Source organism: Cupressus sempervirens, chromosome 1 (genome assembly GCF_028749045.1).
Source record: "Cupressus sempervirens isolate cs-2001-9-10 chromosome 1, ASM2874904v1, whole genome shotgun sequence".
Lineage (NCBI taxonomy): Eukaryota > Viridiplantae > Streptophyta > Pinopsida > Cupressales > Cupressaceae > Cupressus > Cupressus sempervirens.
In genome coordinates this window covers 166,349,038-166,366,982 of record NC_143118.1, presented here as the reverse complement: position 1 = coordinate 166,366,982, position 17,945 = coordinate 166,349,038, and the positions used below count along the sequence as shown (strand labels likewise).

The 17,945-nt window shown below is 36.4% G+C and overlaps 1 protein-coding gene across 1 annotated transcript in view; it reads left to right on the top strand.

The window, feature by feature from the left end:
- The window catches only part of LOC149576671 (uncharacterized), a 41,912-nt gene extending 25,035 nt beyond the window's left edge, over positions 1-16,877 (top strand). The window contains exons 4-7 of the mRNA XM_089818910.1: positions 4,786-4,974; positions 13,501-13,620; positions 13,730-13,801; positions 16,214-16,877. Coding sequence (XP_089675036.1) covers positions 4,786-4,974; positions 13,501-13,620; positions 13,730-13,801; positions 16,214-16,441 — 609 coding nt within the window. The 3' untranslated portion in view covers positions 16,442-16,877. The remainder of the gene's footprint in view (positions 1-4,785; positions 4,975-13,500; positions 13,621-13,729; positions 13,802-16,213) is intronic.
- The last annotated feature ends 1,068 nt before the right edge of the window (positions 16,878-17,945 follow it).

Sequence of the window (17,945 nt, the reverse complement as noted above, 5' to 3'; positions counted from 1 at the left end):
GAAAATCTTTGGAAAAAATTTCACATCAAAAGAGGCTTGAATTTTCCTTAAAAAATATGCCAAATTTTATAAAATCCCATCGACTTGCTCTAATAACATGTAATGGTAAATCGATGCTGCTGTAGCTGTATTAAACAGAGATGAAAGCTCCTTATATAGATTTACAAAGACAGTGTTTCTAAAAGAAACAATCGTGAACTAAAGACGAAATTAAAAACTACCTAATAAACTAAAGACTAACTAAGATGACTATTTAAAGAAACATATAAAATTCTAATAGTTGTGGTTACTTACTGCTTACAGTTGTGTATTTATCATTCTCATGTTTTAGGGTTATTTTTTGCGGCACATATTTAGGGTTTAACAGAATTTTCCTGCCAAACTTTCCGCATTTTAATGAAAAAAAAAAAACTGTTGAAATCTAAAAATAATGTTTTTTTCGGGGTCAATAATTTTTTCCAATAATCATGGTTTTTAGGGTTATTTTTTGCGGCAGATGTTTGGTGTTTAACACAAATTTTCTGCCACTTTTTCCACATTTTAATGCAAAACAATTGTTGAAATCATGTTTTTATCCACAGTCAACAATATTATCCAATCATGGTTTCCTGCAAAATAAATTAACCGTTATGCGTGTCCATTGAAATCTGGGAATAACTGTGATTTTTTCACAGTTTCTACATCTTCAATCACACTAGTTTGAGTTTATACGTTTTTTAAATTAAAAAATTTGCAATGAAGAAAGCTACCCTTTGTTCAAAATTTACACTATCATTTCCAACTATCAAATTAATTTTGCAGGAATTTATAAAAAAAGCATTATGAGGGCACAAATTTGGAAATATAAAGAATTTCATAGAATATCTATTTCTACTTAGAGACATTACGAGGGCACAAATTTGGAAATATAAAGAATTCCATACAATATCTATTTCTACTCATTTTTAAATGCACCAGGTCTGTCCTATGCTACTGAAAATCACACAAATCTTGGAAACACCAGGACAGACAAAAATCCATATATAAGCAATCCTCTTCCTATTCCTATACAATTTGAAATAAATCTCACTCCAATCCGTTAAAAATTGCACCCACAATTCAAAGTTTAAAAAATAAAGTGGCATGGAGGATTTGAGAGTCAATTTTACCCCAAAATGAACAATGAGAAAAAAAATGTGTCTTTCCTTTTGCAACCTGATATGTCTTTTTCTAAATTCTAGTTTTCTATATTTTTCTTTATTTGTAACTCTAAAAGTTCCATTTAACAATTAGAACAATTTTAATTTCATTCATTATCAATCTTTTATCAACACAATTAAGTTTGCGTTGCATGGGTACTCGTATCTATACCCCTGGGATGCATACTGGGTACTGGTACACATACTCAAGAATTGGGTAATCAGTAGAGTACTCAGTGGAGAGCATCATAGTCAAGGACCTTGCTTAAGATTTGTGATTTTTTGTCAGTTTTTTGTTTATATGTATCAACTTGCTGTTTATCAAGCTTATTTCAATATGTAAGCACTAATCAGTTTGAAACTTTGATACAATGATGGTATGACATTTCAATTTGTTTACTTAATCATCAAAATTAATTTTTGACAATAAACTTTTTCGCTATTTGTTAGTGAACAGATTGTCCTCCGAAGAAATATATACAAATTAACTCTAAATGCCTAGGCAAGAAGACTAATCGGTACTAACAGTTGGGTCACTTCACTATTGAATGAGTGTAAGCACCCTCTGAATTTATTTGAGTACAGCGCCCCGTATATGATTTACAATGAATTTAGATATGGATGCTTTTAACTAGAAAGCACGAAAGGTTTACAAACATCTACCTGTAAACACAAAGTAGATGCGGAAACTAAGAAACTGAAAAGAAAGAACAACAAAGAGCATCAGATGACACACAGTTTAGATGTCCAAATGCTACATTACAAAGCAAACGAGATCAAAGAAGTATTTTCCATCCTCTTGAGAAAATGGGGAATCCAAGCTTTAGGAGATATTTTGAAATGATAGCATAATCCGAAAACAGTGACAATGAAATGTATTTCAGAGAAAACTGAAAACAACACAAAGATTGTGATCAATGGAAGGAAAATGCATCATAATCAAAGTTTTGATACGATTAACCTCTAGTCTCCCTTCTCTAAATGTAAAAGACACAAAGGTCCCCTTACACATTTACAATCCAAAAATCACTATCAAAAAAGATAACTAAAACTCTTTTCTTTAACATTACATTAACAAATCAAAATCTCTCCTATCACTAACACAGTTCAAAAAATAAACTCTGCCCTCTCTCTCACAAGAAATGGAACAAATCTAGAAAATTTCCTTCCCCTGTTGTAGCACACAGTCTGCAGTCTTCGGGCAAGAGTAGAAGTGGAATCCCCTTACTTGTTGCTGCTGGCTTATTTATTATCTTCTCATTGCCCATGAAGACTTTTCAGTTTCCCTAACTGAATCTTGAAAAACTTTATGACTTCCTCTTTTTCCATGTGTTTATATCATTATAAACATTCTTTTATATCTTTGCTAATACGAGGCCCCTATAATAAATGCATGCTGACAGGTGGCATTTTGTTGTTTGTAAAGTGCTGTCATCTTTTCATGACAGTCATAAGAAATTTTGACAGCAGTGCATTCATCAACCCATAACTTTTGATCCGTGACTAATATGGAAAAACCGTTTGGGGAGGTTTTAGAAAACTAAGATTTCTAAAACATATCTGAAAATTAATTCAATCCAATGGTTAGGTTAAAATTTATGACCCCCGAAATAGGATCCATTTTTCTGGCATCATTTTCTGGGTGTCATCTATGATTTCGACAGTACTGTATTAAAACATGTGTAACTTTCTATCCGTCGGGAATATTTTCAAACCGTTTGGAGGAGATTCAGATAATTAGTTTTCTTCAAACATATCTGAAAATGAGATTGATCCAATGGTTGGATTATGAGTTATGCCTCCTGCAATATGACTATTTTTCTGTCATCTGCATTTGTGACTGTCATTGCTGATCCGATAGTGCTGCACTCAAAAACCTGTAACTTTTGATTCATAATTAATTTGGCAAAACGCTTTGGAGAGGATGTAGAGAACTAGGTTTGGCCATACATATCCAAAATTTAGCCCAATCCAAAGGTTGGATTGTTAGATATGAACCTCAAAATATGACTGTTTTTCTATCATCAGAGAATCCGTGCTTGCAGGTTGTATTCTTGCATGTGTACTTATGTGCTTCCACCCAAGACCATGTTTGAGTGAGTGCTGACAACTTTCATGCCATGTATTCTCCCAAGGGAGCTGGGCTCATGCACTTACCACTTGAGTTCATGGTTTCCTTTTCACCATATCTGTTTCCTTCCATTGTGAAGTTGATTGAAATATTTGTTTTTCACATTCAATGAAAGGGATGTTCAGGCTGAGGGTGATGAATCACTATGCTTGAACACCAAAATCATATGCCTTTTCAAGATGAAACACGGTATTTTACTCCATGTGCATGGATTCAAGACTGTGGGTTATGAAAATTTGATAGGGTAAACTGAATATGCAAGTCTTTGATCTGTTGAGGCAGAGTAAGAGTAACCTTGACTCTTGAACTCAATTTTAATTATGCAATTTGAATTGTGAACCCGGACTTCTAATTAATAATCTGCGCCTGAACTTGGAACAAAAATCTATGGGGCTTGATCCTCTGATTCTGAACTTTCAAACCAGTGAATCTGAATTTCGAACTTTGGACTCCAAATTTTGGAAACTGACCTTGCATTTCAAAATTGCATTTTGGAACTTTCCCGAGTCGACCGTTTTGCATTTTGAACCACTTTGAACCTTTGAACTACTTTGAACTGCTTTGAACCAAGTTCGAAGTAGTTCAAAGAGGTTTGAAACTTGAAACTGAAAGTTTAAAATCTGGGTCCATATGTGTACTAACACTATTCTTGTTTTGAAAACTCAATGTCATTATATTTTCCGATACTCTATAAAATATTAAATTATATATATAAAAATTGACATACCCAAAGTACCCTCTCATGTTTTGAAAAAATAGTGTATCCCTACCCATCTCCAAAGTACCAAAGTACGCCCCGTCTCCTTGCAACCTTGAATTAAACTGAATAAAAATATAATACACATTTCCAACCCGAAGATGCGCTCGGGGATGAGGATGGGGTTAAGATTTTTAGCTGCCTCACCATATACTACAAGTGGCTTGCCTATCGATCACTTAAATCTGCATATAATACATGCTCAAACTTATAATGATTTGTGATTCGGTAAAGATTGAGCTTATAGATGCACAGATTCAGTTAAAATGGATATTGTTTTTCAAGAATTTAGGTTATTAAATTTGAATCCTGTTCTCTACCTTAATGATCCCCTCTGCTTGAATGAATATGAAACTCTGAGTTTGTAGTTTTATCTGTATGATAATTACCCTTTAGCAGGAGTGAATTACTGTGCAACAATTTCATTATGAAACAATATAGCTTGCCAATTGTGAAAGTGTAGTAGAGACACTATATTTAAATTGCTTTTATATGAAACTTAATGTAGATTTACATGAGAGGGAAACGATTAGTCATAGTGATGTTTTTGTGACGGAAATATATTTAATTAGTAGGCCACATTTACCTAAGCATCACAGTCGGTTATAACTAAATTTTAAATGTGCTTCATATCTTAAGCGAGTGGTATAAAAGGGAGCTCAAAATGACTTCCTATAGAATTATATAATTAAGATTCTCAGATTGGCTGTCTTAATCAGGAAATTGATGCTGTTGACAATGGCATCAATCAGTATGATACTGAAAAGCCAGCTAGGTATATCAGTAATACACATTTGTCGGCAAGGGTTTCACATATCAACCCTGATTGGATGGAGGAAAATACAGCTGAGAAAGAGGACCACTTTTTTCATTGTGCTATGACGGTTGCTGGTAAAGACTTTGTAGAGGTATGTGTCAGAAATTCTATATAGTTTATGGGTTATCCATCTTGTTCAAATTACTATTTGTATTTCTTTTAATTATTAGATTTACATTGTGGACCATTATAGATAATTGACTTGTGATGGTTGTGGATCTTGTTTTTAAGCTGACATTTGACTTTTGTTTGAATTTAAAACATTTGATGTCCATCTGAAGACCCATTCTAGGACTTTAGATTGCACATTATAAAAGACTGTCATATCATCCTATACCTGCCATTTAAACTGAAGGGTGAATGGGAATGACACTTGAGCCAAATACATAACTAAAATATTTCAAGGATCGACATGCAATTATGACACTAAATCATGGGCTTTAATTTGGGTCATATATTTTAGGGATTAGATTAGTATTGACAGATACATGTTGGGTAGGAATGTATTAACACAGCCATCAAACAGCACAGTATATAATATAAGGTTGTTACGTCAGATAAATGGGAAATTTCCAATTCATGAACATCACATTAAATGGCATTGACAATTAGATGAGTATAGATGTGATTGCTAACTTCGTTAAAGCCTTTCACTACTTAAGCTAGTTTTATTTCTGGGAGATTCAATAATTAAATTATATTTCTCCCTTTCATTTTGTGTTAATGTCTTTTGTTGATGCGAGTTTCGTGTCACTACATAACATATTAGTAATTGGATGCTTGATACAGAATATCAAATACACAATTCCTCTCTTGAAAAGTTATCTCTCATGGGACATGAGTATAACTCCAATGTTCCTTACACCGTTGGATACTCGCTCAGTTTTATCAATGTGATTTGCTGGTAATCACGTAGGCGGCCTTACGTTTTCTTGTTTGAGAAAAATTTGGATCTTGGTGAGAAAATGGAGATGGTGGTTCGGTGTGAATGCTAGATGATGTTGATGGCGCGATGATGGCAATGTAGGGTGAATGGCGATGGAAGGTGAGAATGCCGATGTTTTGGTTTACTTCTCTAACTAACCTCTTCTAAGCATGAAATTTGGCTACTCAACTACTCCTACTCCTAAGAATGGAAGGTTAGTAGATGGACGGGGATCGAATCTAATGAAGGCTAACCAGCGGCCCTACCTCCATAGATGCAACGCTTCAAAGGAAAGTAAACTAGATCACCACACAAAGCCTCCCAACCAGCCGCTAGGATGCTAGTGGCCTAGTGTTGACCCCTATCAAACATCTACCAAAGCTACCATGCAACTATCCATTTTATTTTACTCTTACTCTAACAACTTGAAATGAAATTGCTTCAACTTGAAAAGAAAATTTAACTATGTGGAAGTAGAAAACATGCAACAACACCCAATGTTCTTAGTCAACATGCAATGAAAAAGAGAGCACTTTGGTATTATTTTCGCAACAATTTCTCCAACCCCCCCTTTTCAAATGAGAGCCAATGGCCTTATATAGAGGTCCAAAATACAATGGACGGTAGAGATCAAAACAAGATCGACGATCCAGATTGGATCCAAAAACCCTAATTAGGGTTGCCACCCCATCGGCCAATGAGAAGATGCCACCTCATCAATGGACCAATGAAAAAAGTGCAAAAGTGGCAACCAATGAGAAGGCACCAAAATGGTGGCCAATCAGAAACAAACACTTGTCCTATTCTAGAAGAAAGAGAAAGCTGCCACTTGGGCTTACATAAGATGATCTTCTAATATAATTCTTCCTTTTTCTTTTGTTCTTTTAGCTAAGGCAATGAACTTAGCTAGCCTTTCGTTAACTTCTTCCATAGGAGGACAAGGTGTGTGCTTCGCTCGGAGTTCTGCTGACTTTGCCACGCTGTTTGCTGCTTGTAGTATCCTTTCGTGATCCTTCTCATATTCCTTTGCAAACCCAATAAAAGCATCGAGTGAGGAAAGGGTGTTCAGATGTTTCCTTTTGACGGCAGCCTTTCCTAACTCATCCAATCTCGATCCAAATCCTGTCTCACTGACATCCTCCTCTCTAATACCCTCAAAATCAAGCGCCACCCCAACGTCGCTCATCATGGTCGAAATGGAAGTGTCGACGCTTGGGCCGTGTTGTGCAATCTCATCATGAATTTCTTCAAGTGTTCTGAATCTGGTAGTCAATGCGACATACCAAGATTCAACTATGCTCAATCCTCTCTCATCAACCAACCGGGCTCTTTCCAAATATGCCTCCGGTAGCCTAATGAACGCCTGCAGCCTAGGAATAACCAAATCCTTGATGGGAAGAAAATTCTTCCATTCCTCTTCAAATAATTTGAATTTGTTTCTAACAGTCACCAATGACTGGAATGTTGAGATGAAGGAGGGCAAGAAATTTCGCCCATCTTGGATTGTATCATAGATCCAACCCCTTACTTCATGTAACTGAGTTGATACCTCTTCTGAATTGCTCCCGCTGTCTTGAGGAAGGGCTGCCTGATGCAGCTGTTGGATTGGCTGGCAATCTCTCCAATATTTGTTTTCGGCCTCCAACTTTACTATCTTTTCGTTTGCCTTCCTCAATCTTTCTCTGATTGATGCTATGCCTTCCTGAACCTCCTCACATTCCATATCATCTGTATTTCTTCCCAAATTATGTTCTACTATTTCGTACTCCTGGGCTGCAATCTCATCCGCTGCCTTATTGACTGTTGGTATAGCAATCTGAACCCTTCGGTGACCATCACTATCGCTTTTGATTACCCTTGCCACCGTATTTGCCATCTGTTTTTGGTTCTCGCTATCATCCTTTTCTATTAGTCCTTGGATATCATCAACTGCGTGAGCCATTACCACCTCGCCTCTCGGCATAAGCATTTGCCTTAACCATAGTGGTGCAGTGCATCTCCCCAAATCTGGATTCGGTTCGACCAACAAAGCATCACCAACGGCCTTAGACGCCTGACTTATCTCTTCAATATCAATCGGCCCATCTTCTTCTCTACTAGTTTCTGCCATATTTCTTTGCTGGTTCTCCGAGAGAGGGGAGTACTCCGTACTTTCACTGTAGCCACTTGATTCCGAATCAGAGCTCACCTCCACTGCGGCCCCTTTATCACTCGAATTGACCTCTTGGCTTCTAGCCTTAGTTATACTCTCCCTTGACGGCGCTGCCCGCTGTCTCTTGGCTGGAGGTTCCGAACGTTCTTGGCTTTTCTCTACCTCCAAAGCGCTCTTCTTGCTATTTCTAACTATCTCCGATTGCCGGCCACTTCCTTCACCCTTCTGTCCGATTGATTCTACTAGACCTTCCTTCGGTTTCATCATCTCATAAGTAAGGAGAACCTTTTGTCTTTGTAGCTTTCTCAACTTGGCATTATACCACGACTCGGTATGCAAATCTACTGTCCTTGTGACTGCCTCCAAGGAAGGATCCTGATGATCGTCCCAATCCACTGGATTCAACTCTGTTCCAACTACTGTCTCATAGTCTTCTCTCAACACACTACGATCATCCTCCAATTGATCGGGAATATCAAGGCCTCTCCATCTGATATCTCTCATCATGTTCACCGACAATCTCGAGAAAGCTAGCTTTCTCACGTGAAAATCATCCTTTGCATTGGCCCAAAAGTCCTCTATAGTGGGAACATGCTTAAATTCGCTTCCATGAGATGCCTTGATAAGACCAACAGGGTCGAATCCTTGCCTTGCTCTGTACCATCCTAGATGATACCACTCCAATTCCTTTTCCGCAGCCTCAAAGGTGGCCCGATTTGGGCAACTATCATTGCCAATTATAATTGAGAAGGAAACGCCTGTTTTCCCCTCATTCCTCATTACTCTATCATAGTGCTCAAGCTGCCTAGCCAATTCCATCAAAACTACCTTGTCGGGCGGGTATCTTGGAAGCCTCTTGGGACAAACTGTACTTCCTGCCACTCTAATGTATGTGAATTGCGGGAATTGGATGAACCAACTCCCAAACTTCTTAATCCTTGCTTCTGCTTCCGATGAAAGTCTCTTAGCAGGCGCCCCTTGTAATACCCTTACTGTCTTCATGGCGAATGCATCGCAAAACATCTTGTAATCCTTGTTATTGTGCAAATGAAGCTGCGGATAGCATTCATGCACCAAATATTGCCCCGGCCCATTACCAATCTCTCCTAAGGCCCTAAGTCTCGGACTCTCATACAATCTAGCAATTAAGTAAAACAGATAGGATCCCATGTAGAATTGCCTTTGGTTTTGAACTGTTCTAAGTTGCAACTCTAAATTTTCACTTATGATCCTAGCCCAATCAAATTTTCCTTTTCTCTTTTCAATTTCATCAATGAAGAAGTACATCCAGTTTTCGAATTGCATAGCTTGAGCTAGGCCCATGATCCGGCTGAGAAGAACAATGAGATCGCCATATTCCGGCTTGAAATTTGCCACTGTAAGCCTTGTTGATTTGTTAACTCCTTTCCTTCCTTCGTGTATCCAATTCCGCTTTAGATGTGAGAAGTAGGCCTCTTGGTTACCTTGAAATGATTTGGCCGCCTGATCCATCATTACAACTGTCATGCCCTTGCTCTGGGGAATATTAAATGTCTCTTCAATTGCTTGTTCGCCAATGTTGGCCAACACTCTCTTCCCTTCGCCAAAAATGATGGATTTACTGTCTAGATCAAATCTGGATGCACACTCCATAATCAATTCCGGACAAGGCAAAGTAGGAGGAAAAGCTGCTGCATGTACAATTCCGCTCTTGTATATCCTCTTTGCCAAGGGGGATGGTCCTTCCTTTAGTCTGTCCCTCATCCGTATCATGTCCACTGTAGCTATATTAGTATCGGTTATTTTCTTCATTTTCGAGAAGAAGGAAGTTTTGGGCGTCATATCCTCTTTGTCTTTCTTAGCGTTTGCCCGCTTGGGATTCTTACTTGCACTATCATCCTCCATGCTCGTCGCCCTATTACGAGATGGTAGAGTGGTGGACCAAAAGGCAAGAAGAACCAAGTAGTGCAATTCTTAGAAAAGAACGAAAGAATGGATGTCAGCTTAAGCACTCTTGCAACTCTAGATGATGACTTTCACCTTAACTAATAATCTTACAGCAACTTTTCAGAACCCGGGATATGACATCAAAGAATTACAAATCCCTTTGCAAATTAGAAAACAAAGCCTCTAAGCTTATCCAACACTTGCCTTCTATGCAAAAATCAAACTTTCATATGTATCTCTTCTCCCAACAAAATTGCCCAAATCTGATATAAAAATTGCAGCCCCTCTAGAAAATCAGAATTTTGTCTTCCACAAATTTCGGCCCCCACAAAATTCGGCTAAGCATGAAAAAAAAAATCTGCCCTTCCACAAAATTCGCCCAAGCAAAGAAGGAGCAAAATTTGTAAAATCTGCCACCTAGGGCACAAATCGCAGCCCACAAAGTGGAGCAAAAATCCCCAAAAACGCAAAAAATTTGGCCCTTAGACAAATCGCCTAACAATGGCAATGGAGAAATTGCCCAAAAATCGCCAAAAAATTGCCTTCCACCAATTTCGCCCAAGTCTGGAAATCTGCCCTTGCTTCAAATTCGCCCAAGCATGAGGAGCAAATGAATTGATGAAAATGAAATGGGAGGGGACTCCCTTTATAGCAGCTTTCACCTTCCTCCCAGGCTGGCCGACTTGGTCCTATAGAGGAAAAAAAAACCAAAATTAAAGCTAAGTTAGTGGCCCACTTTAAATACTTTGCCAAAATTTTAATTTTCTAAAATGAAAACTGCACTTTTAATTTACTAATCAACCACAAATTGCAAAACGAAATTGAATGGTGCCTTGGGGATGCTAAAAATTTCTATTTAATGAGGGTTTGCTAATTAATACATCCTTGAAGTTGAATTTTGGCTAACCAAAAGCCATTTCTTAATATTAATTTACCAATTTCATTAAATACCAAAAGCTTTCAAGGCAAATTTAATCTATTAAAGCCAATTTTTGCAATTTTCCTCTAAATCGATTTTGCTAAATAATTAAAATTTTATGACAAAAAATAAAATTGCCTCTAGAGTAAAAATCGATTTTGCAATTTAACTTCATCTTACAAAATTAAATTCTATTTCACCAAAAAAAAAAAAAGATTTTCCAAGAACCTAAGTCTAACGAAAAATTTCCTTATTTGAAAATCATTCAAATTTACAATTAAATCCAAATTTTCAAAAGAAATCGTCTAAGTACAAAATTCACAATCTTATCCTGCCAAGTTGAAATCAATTTTGAACTTATTCGGCCTAAGGATAGAACTGATAGCTCTGGAAAATCAAGTTGAAACCGGGTGAAAAATACATCTAACCTTCTCCACTGGCCCTAAAGGCGATTAAAAAGGGGGTCCCCAAGATTTTGGGGCGATGTGTGAAAACCTCACAACATCTTTTTACTTTCATTTTGTGTTAATGTCCTTTTACAGATTGCTCGAGGTTTGTGTGCGAGGGGTATTGTAACTAGGTAGTATGACAACAAGGTCCTTATCACATACATTACCTAAATTTACATAGGAACACATAGGATGCTTCCCACTTTTTGTGAATATTTATTACTTAGTCACCCCAAGCGGATGATAAGTTATCACTTAATGTTTCATATTGTAAGATTACGACACAGGTCGTAATCCTATGCGATCCTATGTTCACTTTCTCTTTTGTAATCTCATATTGCAATCTATCATTTGCATCCTTGATAAAATAACATTATTTTTTCTTTGCTGATCTCTGTTGCTTTCATGGAGTGCTTGATCTTGGGTGGCTATAATAATCAACCAACTTGTATGTTATAAAAGTATTCTAGATTAAATGTAAAATGGTACAAGAGCTTGTGGGATTGCTTCTTTTTGTTATTATTTGAGAGTTATAGTTTGCAAATTGTGGTGCGTTTTGGGGGTTTGTTTTCATGACTTTGAATTCTATGTCAAAATGGAGCTTGCAAGTGCAAATTTGAGTTCACCATTGAGTTTAGAAGGCTTGAGAAGTCAGTTTTGTCTTTTGTTTCATCCAAATCAGACACTAAAGGCTAGATCAACGAGGGTTTGAAGTTGACTTCTTCTTATTAGATCTAGAATGTTACTGCATTTTTGAAACATTTTGGATCAAAGTTGACCCAGCCTTGCATCTAGTAGGCCCATGAACCCAAGGTCAACTATTCAAAATGTCAAAACAAGATAATTTTGCTCTGAACCCTAAGAATTGCTCCCTTGGCTATATATAATTTTTTTTTAATTTCAATTTAAAAAAAAAAAAAACCATTAAAACATTTTGAACAAGAATTGCATAGGCACAATACCTACGTTGACATGCCAAGGATGATGCTTGCATACCCTCATTTGTTATTTGGTTTTGGAAGGGGAACTTTGAAGATCCATAACTTAGTCATTTGGCCTCCTTTTTTCAGGAACATTTTTTATTAGAGGTCAACTTCTGTGCTTCTTGCAGTGGTCCAATTGCTTTTTATTTTTGGAGAAATTGTTGATTTTGATAGATGGTGCTAATCTTGTTTCAGGACCTTCTGGTTCTTTGTTTGTGCTCATATAATAATATTTATCATTTTTTTTTTCGGTGCCGTTTCTATTGAAAGTGCATGATATTTTCTATACTTTGCAGTGGTGTGATCAGATTGATCCCATTCTATGTAAACATCGTGTTTTAAGCATTTGGCAAAATTTGGCATTTGTATCTAAGTACAAGTCTAGTGGGGATTTTACTGGTGGGGATTTTTATTGAACAATTGGAGAATTAGCTATTTTCTTTTGAATTTTTTTGGTACTAAGATAATGGAGAATTCTGAAGTTGAATTTATAACTCCATATAATTATGCACCATGGAAGAATAAACCCTAAGTTGCTTGCAAATATATATGTTCAAATTGCCCTCGAACAAAAAGGAATTTGGTGCAAATCTTTTCCATTTGATTTTTAAATCCTAGCAGCTCTAAACTTCCAAATTAAATACTATTTCCAATTCCTCAATGTCAAATGCCTGCAATAATTTCAATGGAAAATTCTTGTTGGATTTACCTATCTAAGCGGTGTTGGGTTTTTATCTAAACCACTGAATTCTAAGGGTTTCCATTCTTAGAACGAGCTTACAGCAAAAAATTGAAATTCTCCAACAATAGCAAAATACTCAAATGATACCTTTAAAGTGAAGTTGATAGTCCTTGTAAAGTCCTTTTAGAAGTTTCTAGTTCCTTCCTCAATTGGCCCCTCAATTGACCCCTCTAATGATATATATATATATATATATATATATATATATATAAAATTTATTTTTATTTTATTTAACCACTTTAGTTTTTATAAAATCACTTTTTATTATATTTGACTTCCAAAAAAAAATAATAAATTCACTTTTATAACTAAAGTGACTTTCTTTACTTAAATAACTTTCTAAAAATAGAAAGCTTCCTTGTTCCTTGACAAATAACTTCAATGTTGCACAGTTCGTACCTCCAATTGGCTCAACATTTTTATCTGTAAATTTAGGGATCTTACATACTTTTAGGGGCAAAGTATTTGTTAATTAGGGATCTTACATATTTTCAGGGGCTAAGTATTTGTTCTCGTTTCAGATGTTGCACCATTATGCCAAATCTTGGTTACCTGGACGCTCAATAGTTGCAGACTGCATGAAGTTGCGGAATGACATTGATCCAAGTGGAGAGATAATGTTACTAAAGAGATATTGCCCAGTGAGTAATTTTATTAGGTGTTGAAGCTATAATTTCACTAAAAATAAATACATTTTCCTTATTCTCAGATTTATGCTTGTTTTGGTAAATGTTTCCGCCTTTTTTACAGTGGAAAGAGCATATTTTTCAGCTTGAGCAGGAATTGAATGTGGATCCATTACTTAAGTATGTCTTATATCAGGTACAGCTTCATGAGCCCATCTGGGTCCTTTTTTGGTTCCTGGAAGTGCCTGATTGACTTGATAACATAATTCAGAGGTTCAAAACAGAAAAAGTCCTATGTGATATCTTGAACAGTCTGGAAAAAATGACCATCTTATTTCTTCAACTTGATTTAAGACATCATATTAATTTTTTTCCCAGCCTGTAGACGATCTCAAGCTATTTTAATTGCTATTAAAGACAAATATTTATTATTTTCAATGGTGTTATTGGCATTGGAAGAGAGGATCAGTGACAGAGATTTTATAATTCTAATGCATCTTATCAGATTTAATTCAATTTTACAGCATATAAAGTAGAAGAGATTCTAGTTTATAATGTCTTTTTAAATCATAAAAATTCATGCAAATAGCTACTGACTTTGCCACAGCTATAACTCCATTAATCACTTGTTAAGTTTTGTATATAGAGATTCTATTGGGATAGTAGAATATTTATATAATTATCATCTAATTATCTTTAGTTTGTTTAGGAAAGTTTTTTATTCTGTTTTTTGGGTTAATGATTAGTTTTCATTTCCTCTGTTTGTTATTACAACATCAATTTATCATAGCATGGTATTAGAGTGGGTTGATGGGATTTTATAAAATTTGGCAAATTTTTTAAGAAATATTTGAATTTCTTTTGATCTAGATTTTTTTCTAGGAATTTGATTTCCGATTTATTTAGATAAAATTGTTGGAGGTATTTATTGAAAATTCTGTGATTTTTGTTTGAAGTTTTTTCACTGAAAATAATGAGCTTGGTTGAAGGTTTTGATTGTGCGATTTCCTAGTTTTAGCAAAAGTCTCTGAGTTTCAAAGGTTGCATGTTTGTTGCATGCGAGTTGCATGTTCTTGCATGTGTTTGAGTTCATGTTCCTTGCATGTGCTGTTTACCATGTGAAGTCTCGTGTTTTGCCGCTTACATTTTTTTTGTTGGGTTTTATAGTTATTTTGAAAATGAAACTTCATATTCTCTGATTCATATCTCAGTTTTGTTTTTTGGTTTTGATCAAATTTTCAACTCAAAAATCATGTCTGGTTTGTCTCCCAAAAACTGTCTTTTTGTAGTTTGCTTGGAGTTGTTGTGCTCATCTGTAAAAGCTCTTGGTGAATCATCTTGCAATCTATATTGGAGTTCATTTGCAAAAAGGGTTTGGTTATTTTCCTCAAAATCATGGTTTCAGTTTCATCTGGGTGTCTCTGGTTTCTAAGGAGTAATACCTTTTGATACCCAACATCAGATTGGATGGCTTCGTGGTCATTAACATTTTGAAGATTTTGAAGATCCAGAGAACGTCTCAGCAACAACATAACTCTGATGAGAAGGGGGCAAAGACATCATGTCTTCTGGAAGGTGGTTAGCACGATGACCATTGAGGGAGAAGGGTATTAGGATAACAAAATGTTTCTTTAATGATCATCTGATCATCATTAGTTTGATTAGGAAAGTTTCCTATTCTATCTTCTGTAATTGTCTTTGTAAATCTTTGTAAGAAACTCTCATCTCTTTATTAATATGACATAGATTTACCATCACAGATTCATGGCTGGGTCAGAATATATAGAAACCAAGAAAATTTACAGCAGTCTTTTAAAAAATGACTATAATCGCCTGGCATATTGCCTCACAAAAGACATCCGAACTTGGAGATAATGACACAGCCAGCCCAGCCAAAATAGGAGAATTATCACTCAACAGTCTGAACAAAACAGTGGGCATGATAGAAAAATAATGATGTCGCCTGCTCCAAAAAGTGCTTGTTTTTAGAGAATGTCTGTTGGAATATTTAACGTAAAAGAAATGCTGCCAGCATAGGAGAGTTCGTGCAACAATATGAGGGGAATATCACTTTAAAAGGCGAGTGCCAATCTGTATACTAATAGTTGTCAAACAGTTCAAAAAACATTTTCGACACCTGGCACATTGATATTATAGGGGTATTTTTTGACATTTTCCACACCCCGCACATTCGGTATTATGTGGCATTTTTATCGTTTTCCTGAACACTTTTCAATTTTTCTTTTGAAATCGCCATAGTAGAAATATCAACAAGTTCATCACTGGTATGCAAAATCTCGATTCAACCTATATTCCTCAGCTAGAAGGTTTTTGAGAAAATGGTGTATTTTGGATGTGAAATTAAGTTGAATGGATTCTGTATTTAGTCACTTTAAAGTTTTTGGGATGGCATGCGTGTCTTAAAATACCTGTTTTGATTGGAATATTATAGGTATTCTCGGACTCTTGATGATAATGCATTCTTTGGGGCATTTCATTTTTCAAATTTATAACGCTTTAAACAAGTGGTGGCTTTCAGCCGTGCCTGTTATTGCTTAAGTATTTTGCAAAATTGTTAGTTTGACATGCAATTTCTATTTCTTTGCAGGATGATAGAAGTTTGTCTTGGAGGGTGCAGGCTGTTGCAGTTGCACCAGGTCAATTTGATAGTCGAAAACCCCTGCCATTAGCATGGCGAGGACTTAGAGATGATGAGCTTACAGAGGTAGCTGGCATTGATGGCTGTGTGTTTGTACACAGTAGTGGATTTATCGGCGGCAACAAAACAATGGATGGGGCGTTGGAAATGGCTAGGAAATCTTTAAGAATACAATGATGTTGGCAGCCCCATTTCAGTTTGCTTCGAGAAATATCCTTAACAAGGTTTTACTTTTATCCATCTCCCAGTGTAACAGATTGAAATGATTTTTTGTCACCCATTTCGTAAAGGTGATGATAATAAACATTTTGCTCCTGCTATCCACGGTGAGTCAAAGCTTGCAATGACCATGAAGGAATTCTTCACAATATTGATCATTTTCTTATTGAAGCTCACACAACAGAGTTTATTTTCATATCGTTATTCAGAAATTATCTGGTCAGGCTTACATGGTGGCAAGTGAATACTTCCTTCGCTAATCTCTATAGCTCCAAATACTTGGCATGCGGTTAAGGCATGTTTGTATTCATCCTGATAGAAAATAAAGGGACTACTATTTGTGATTTAAAAACATGAAATTATCGAAATATGAACAACATGCATTTTTGGTAAAGGATCGTGGTACTTATCAATTAAGACTCCGTTTCCTGGTATGTTTTCTAATAAGGAAAATAGGTTTTGAAGGGTGTCTGAAATTCTTTACAAATCTTATAATTTTTAATGAAGCCCAAACTCAAAAACAACAAACCTGAGATGAGACAGGTTGCTTGACAAAACAAGGCGACTAAGGTGGCCTTATAGATAACACAGTGCACTACTACCACCTAAACAGATTTTAAATTGGATCTTGAAACCCCATGGTTACAACAAAAGACATTTAACCATGTCAAACTACAAGACAACAGGCCAAAGAGACCACGTTATCTAAAATAAAAAGGGACAGAATAAAAAAAGATTAGGTGAGCAGCTGGAAAAGAAATCCGAGCCTCAAGATTTACTTTTAGATCCTGTCTTTTGAGAACGTAAAGACATATCAAATGATGGAAAAGAGGGCTTAACCTTTTTTCCTTTTACTCTTGTCCATCCATCCTCCACCATCTTAACAGCGTTCTGCCAAGCAAAGTCATCCAAACCACAAGCATTCCCCAAATCCCTCACAGCCCCAAGGAAGAAGTACCACCACCACATGAAAGAGGGCCAACAGCTCCCCTCGGAGCCAGAACAATATCAGTTGAATCAGAGATAGCAACATTTGAAGGTGGGTCAACAGTATTGGCCACCACATCCCTCACAGCCAAGGAAGAAGTACCACCACCACACGAAAGAGGGCCAACAGCTCCCCTCGAACCCAGAGCCACTTGAGGAGCATCAGCCGAATAAAAAATAGCAACATTCAAAGGAGCAGTATTGGCCACCACCATAGGGGAAACATTTAAATCATGTGGAGCAACAACAAAATCTGCTTCCAAAGAATCTTAAGAAGAATCAAGCAAATCACCCCCAACAAAGGGAGCTTTTTGAACAGTGTAGTGGTCATCCAAAACCCCTTTCCACCAAGAAGGTGACTTTTTTTTATTTGACTTTTCTTGAGGAGCATCGTGCTGCAAGGTAGCTGGTTTTATGGCATTTCTGACATCTGAATAGAATGCCCTCATAATCTAAAGGCTGAATCCAAGAGCCA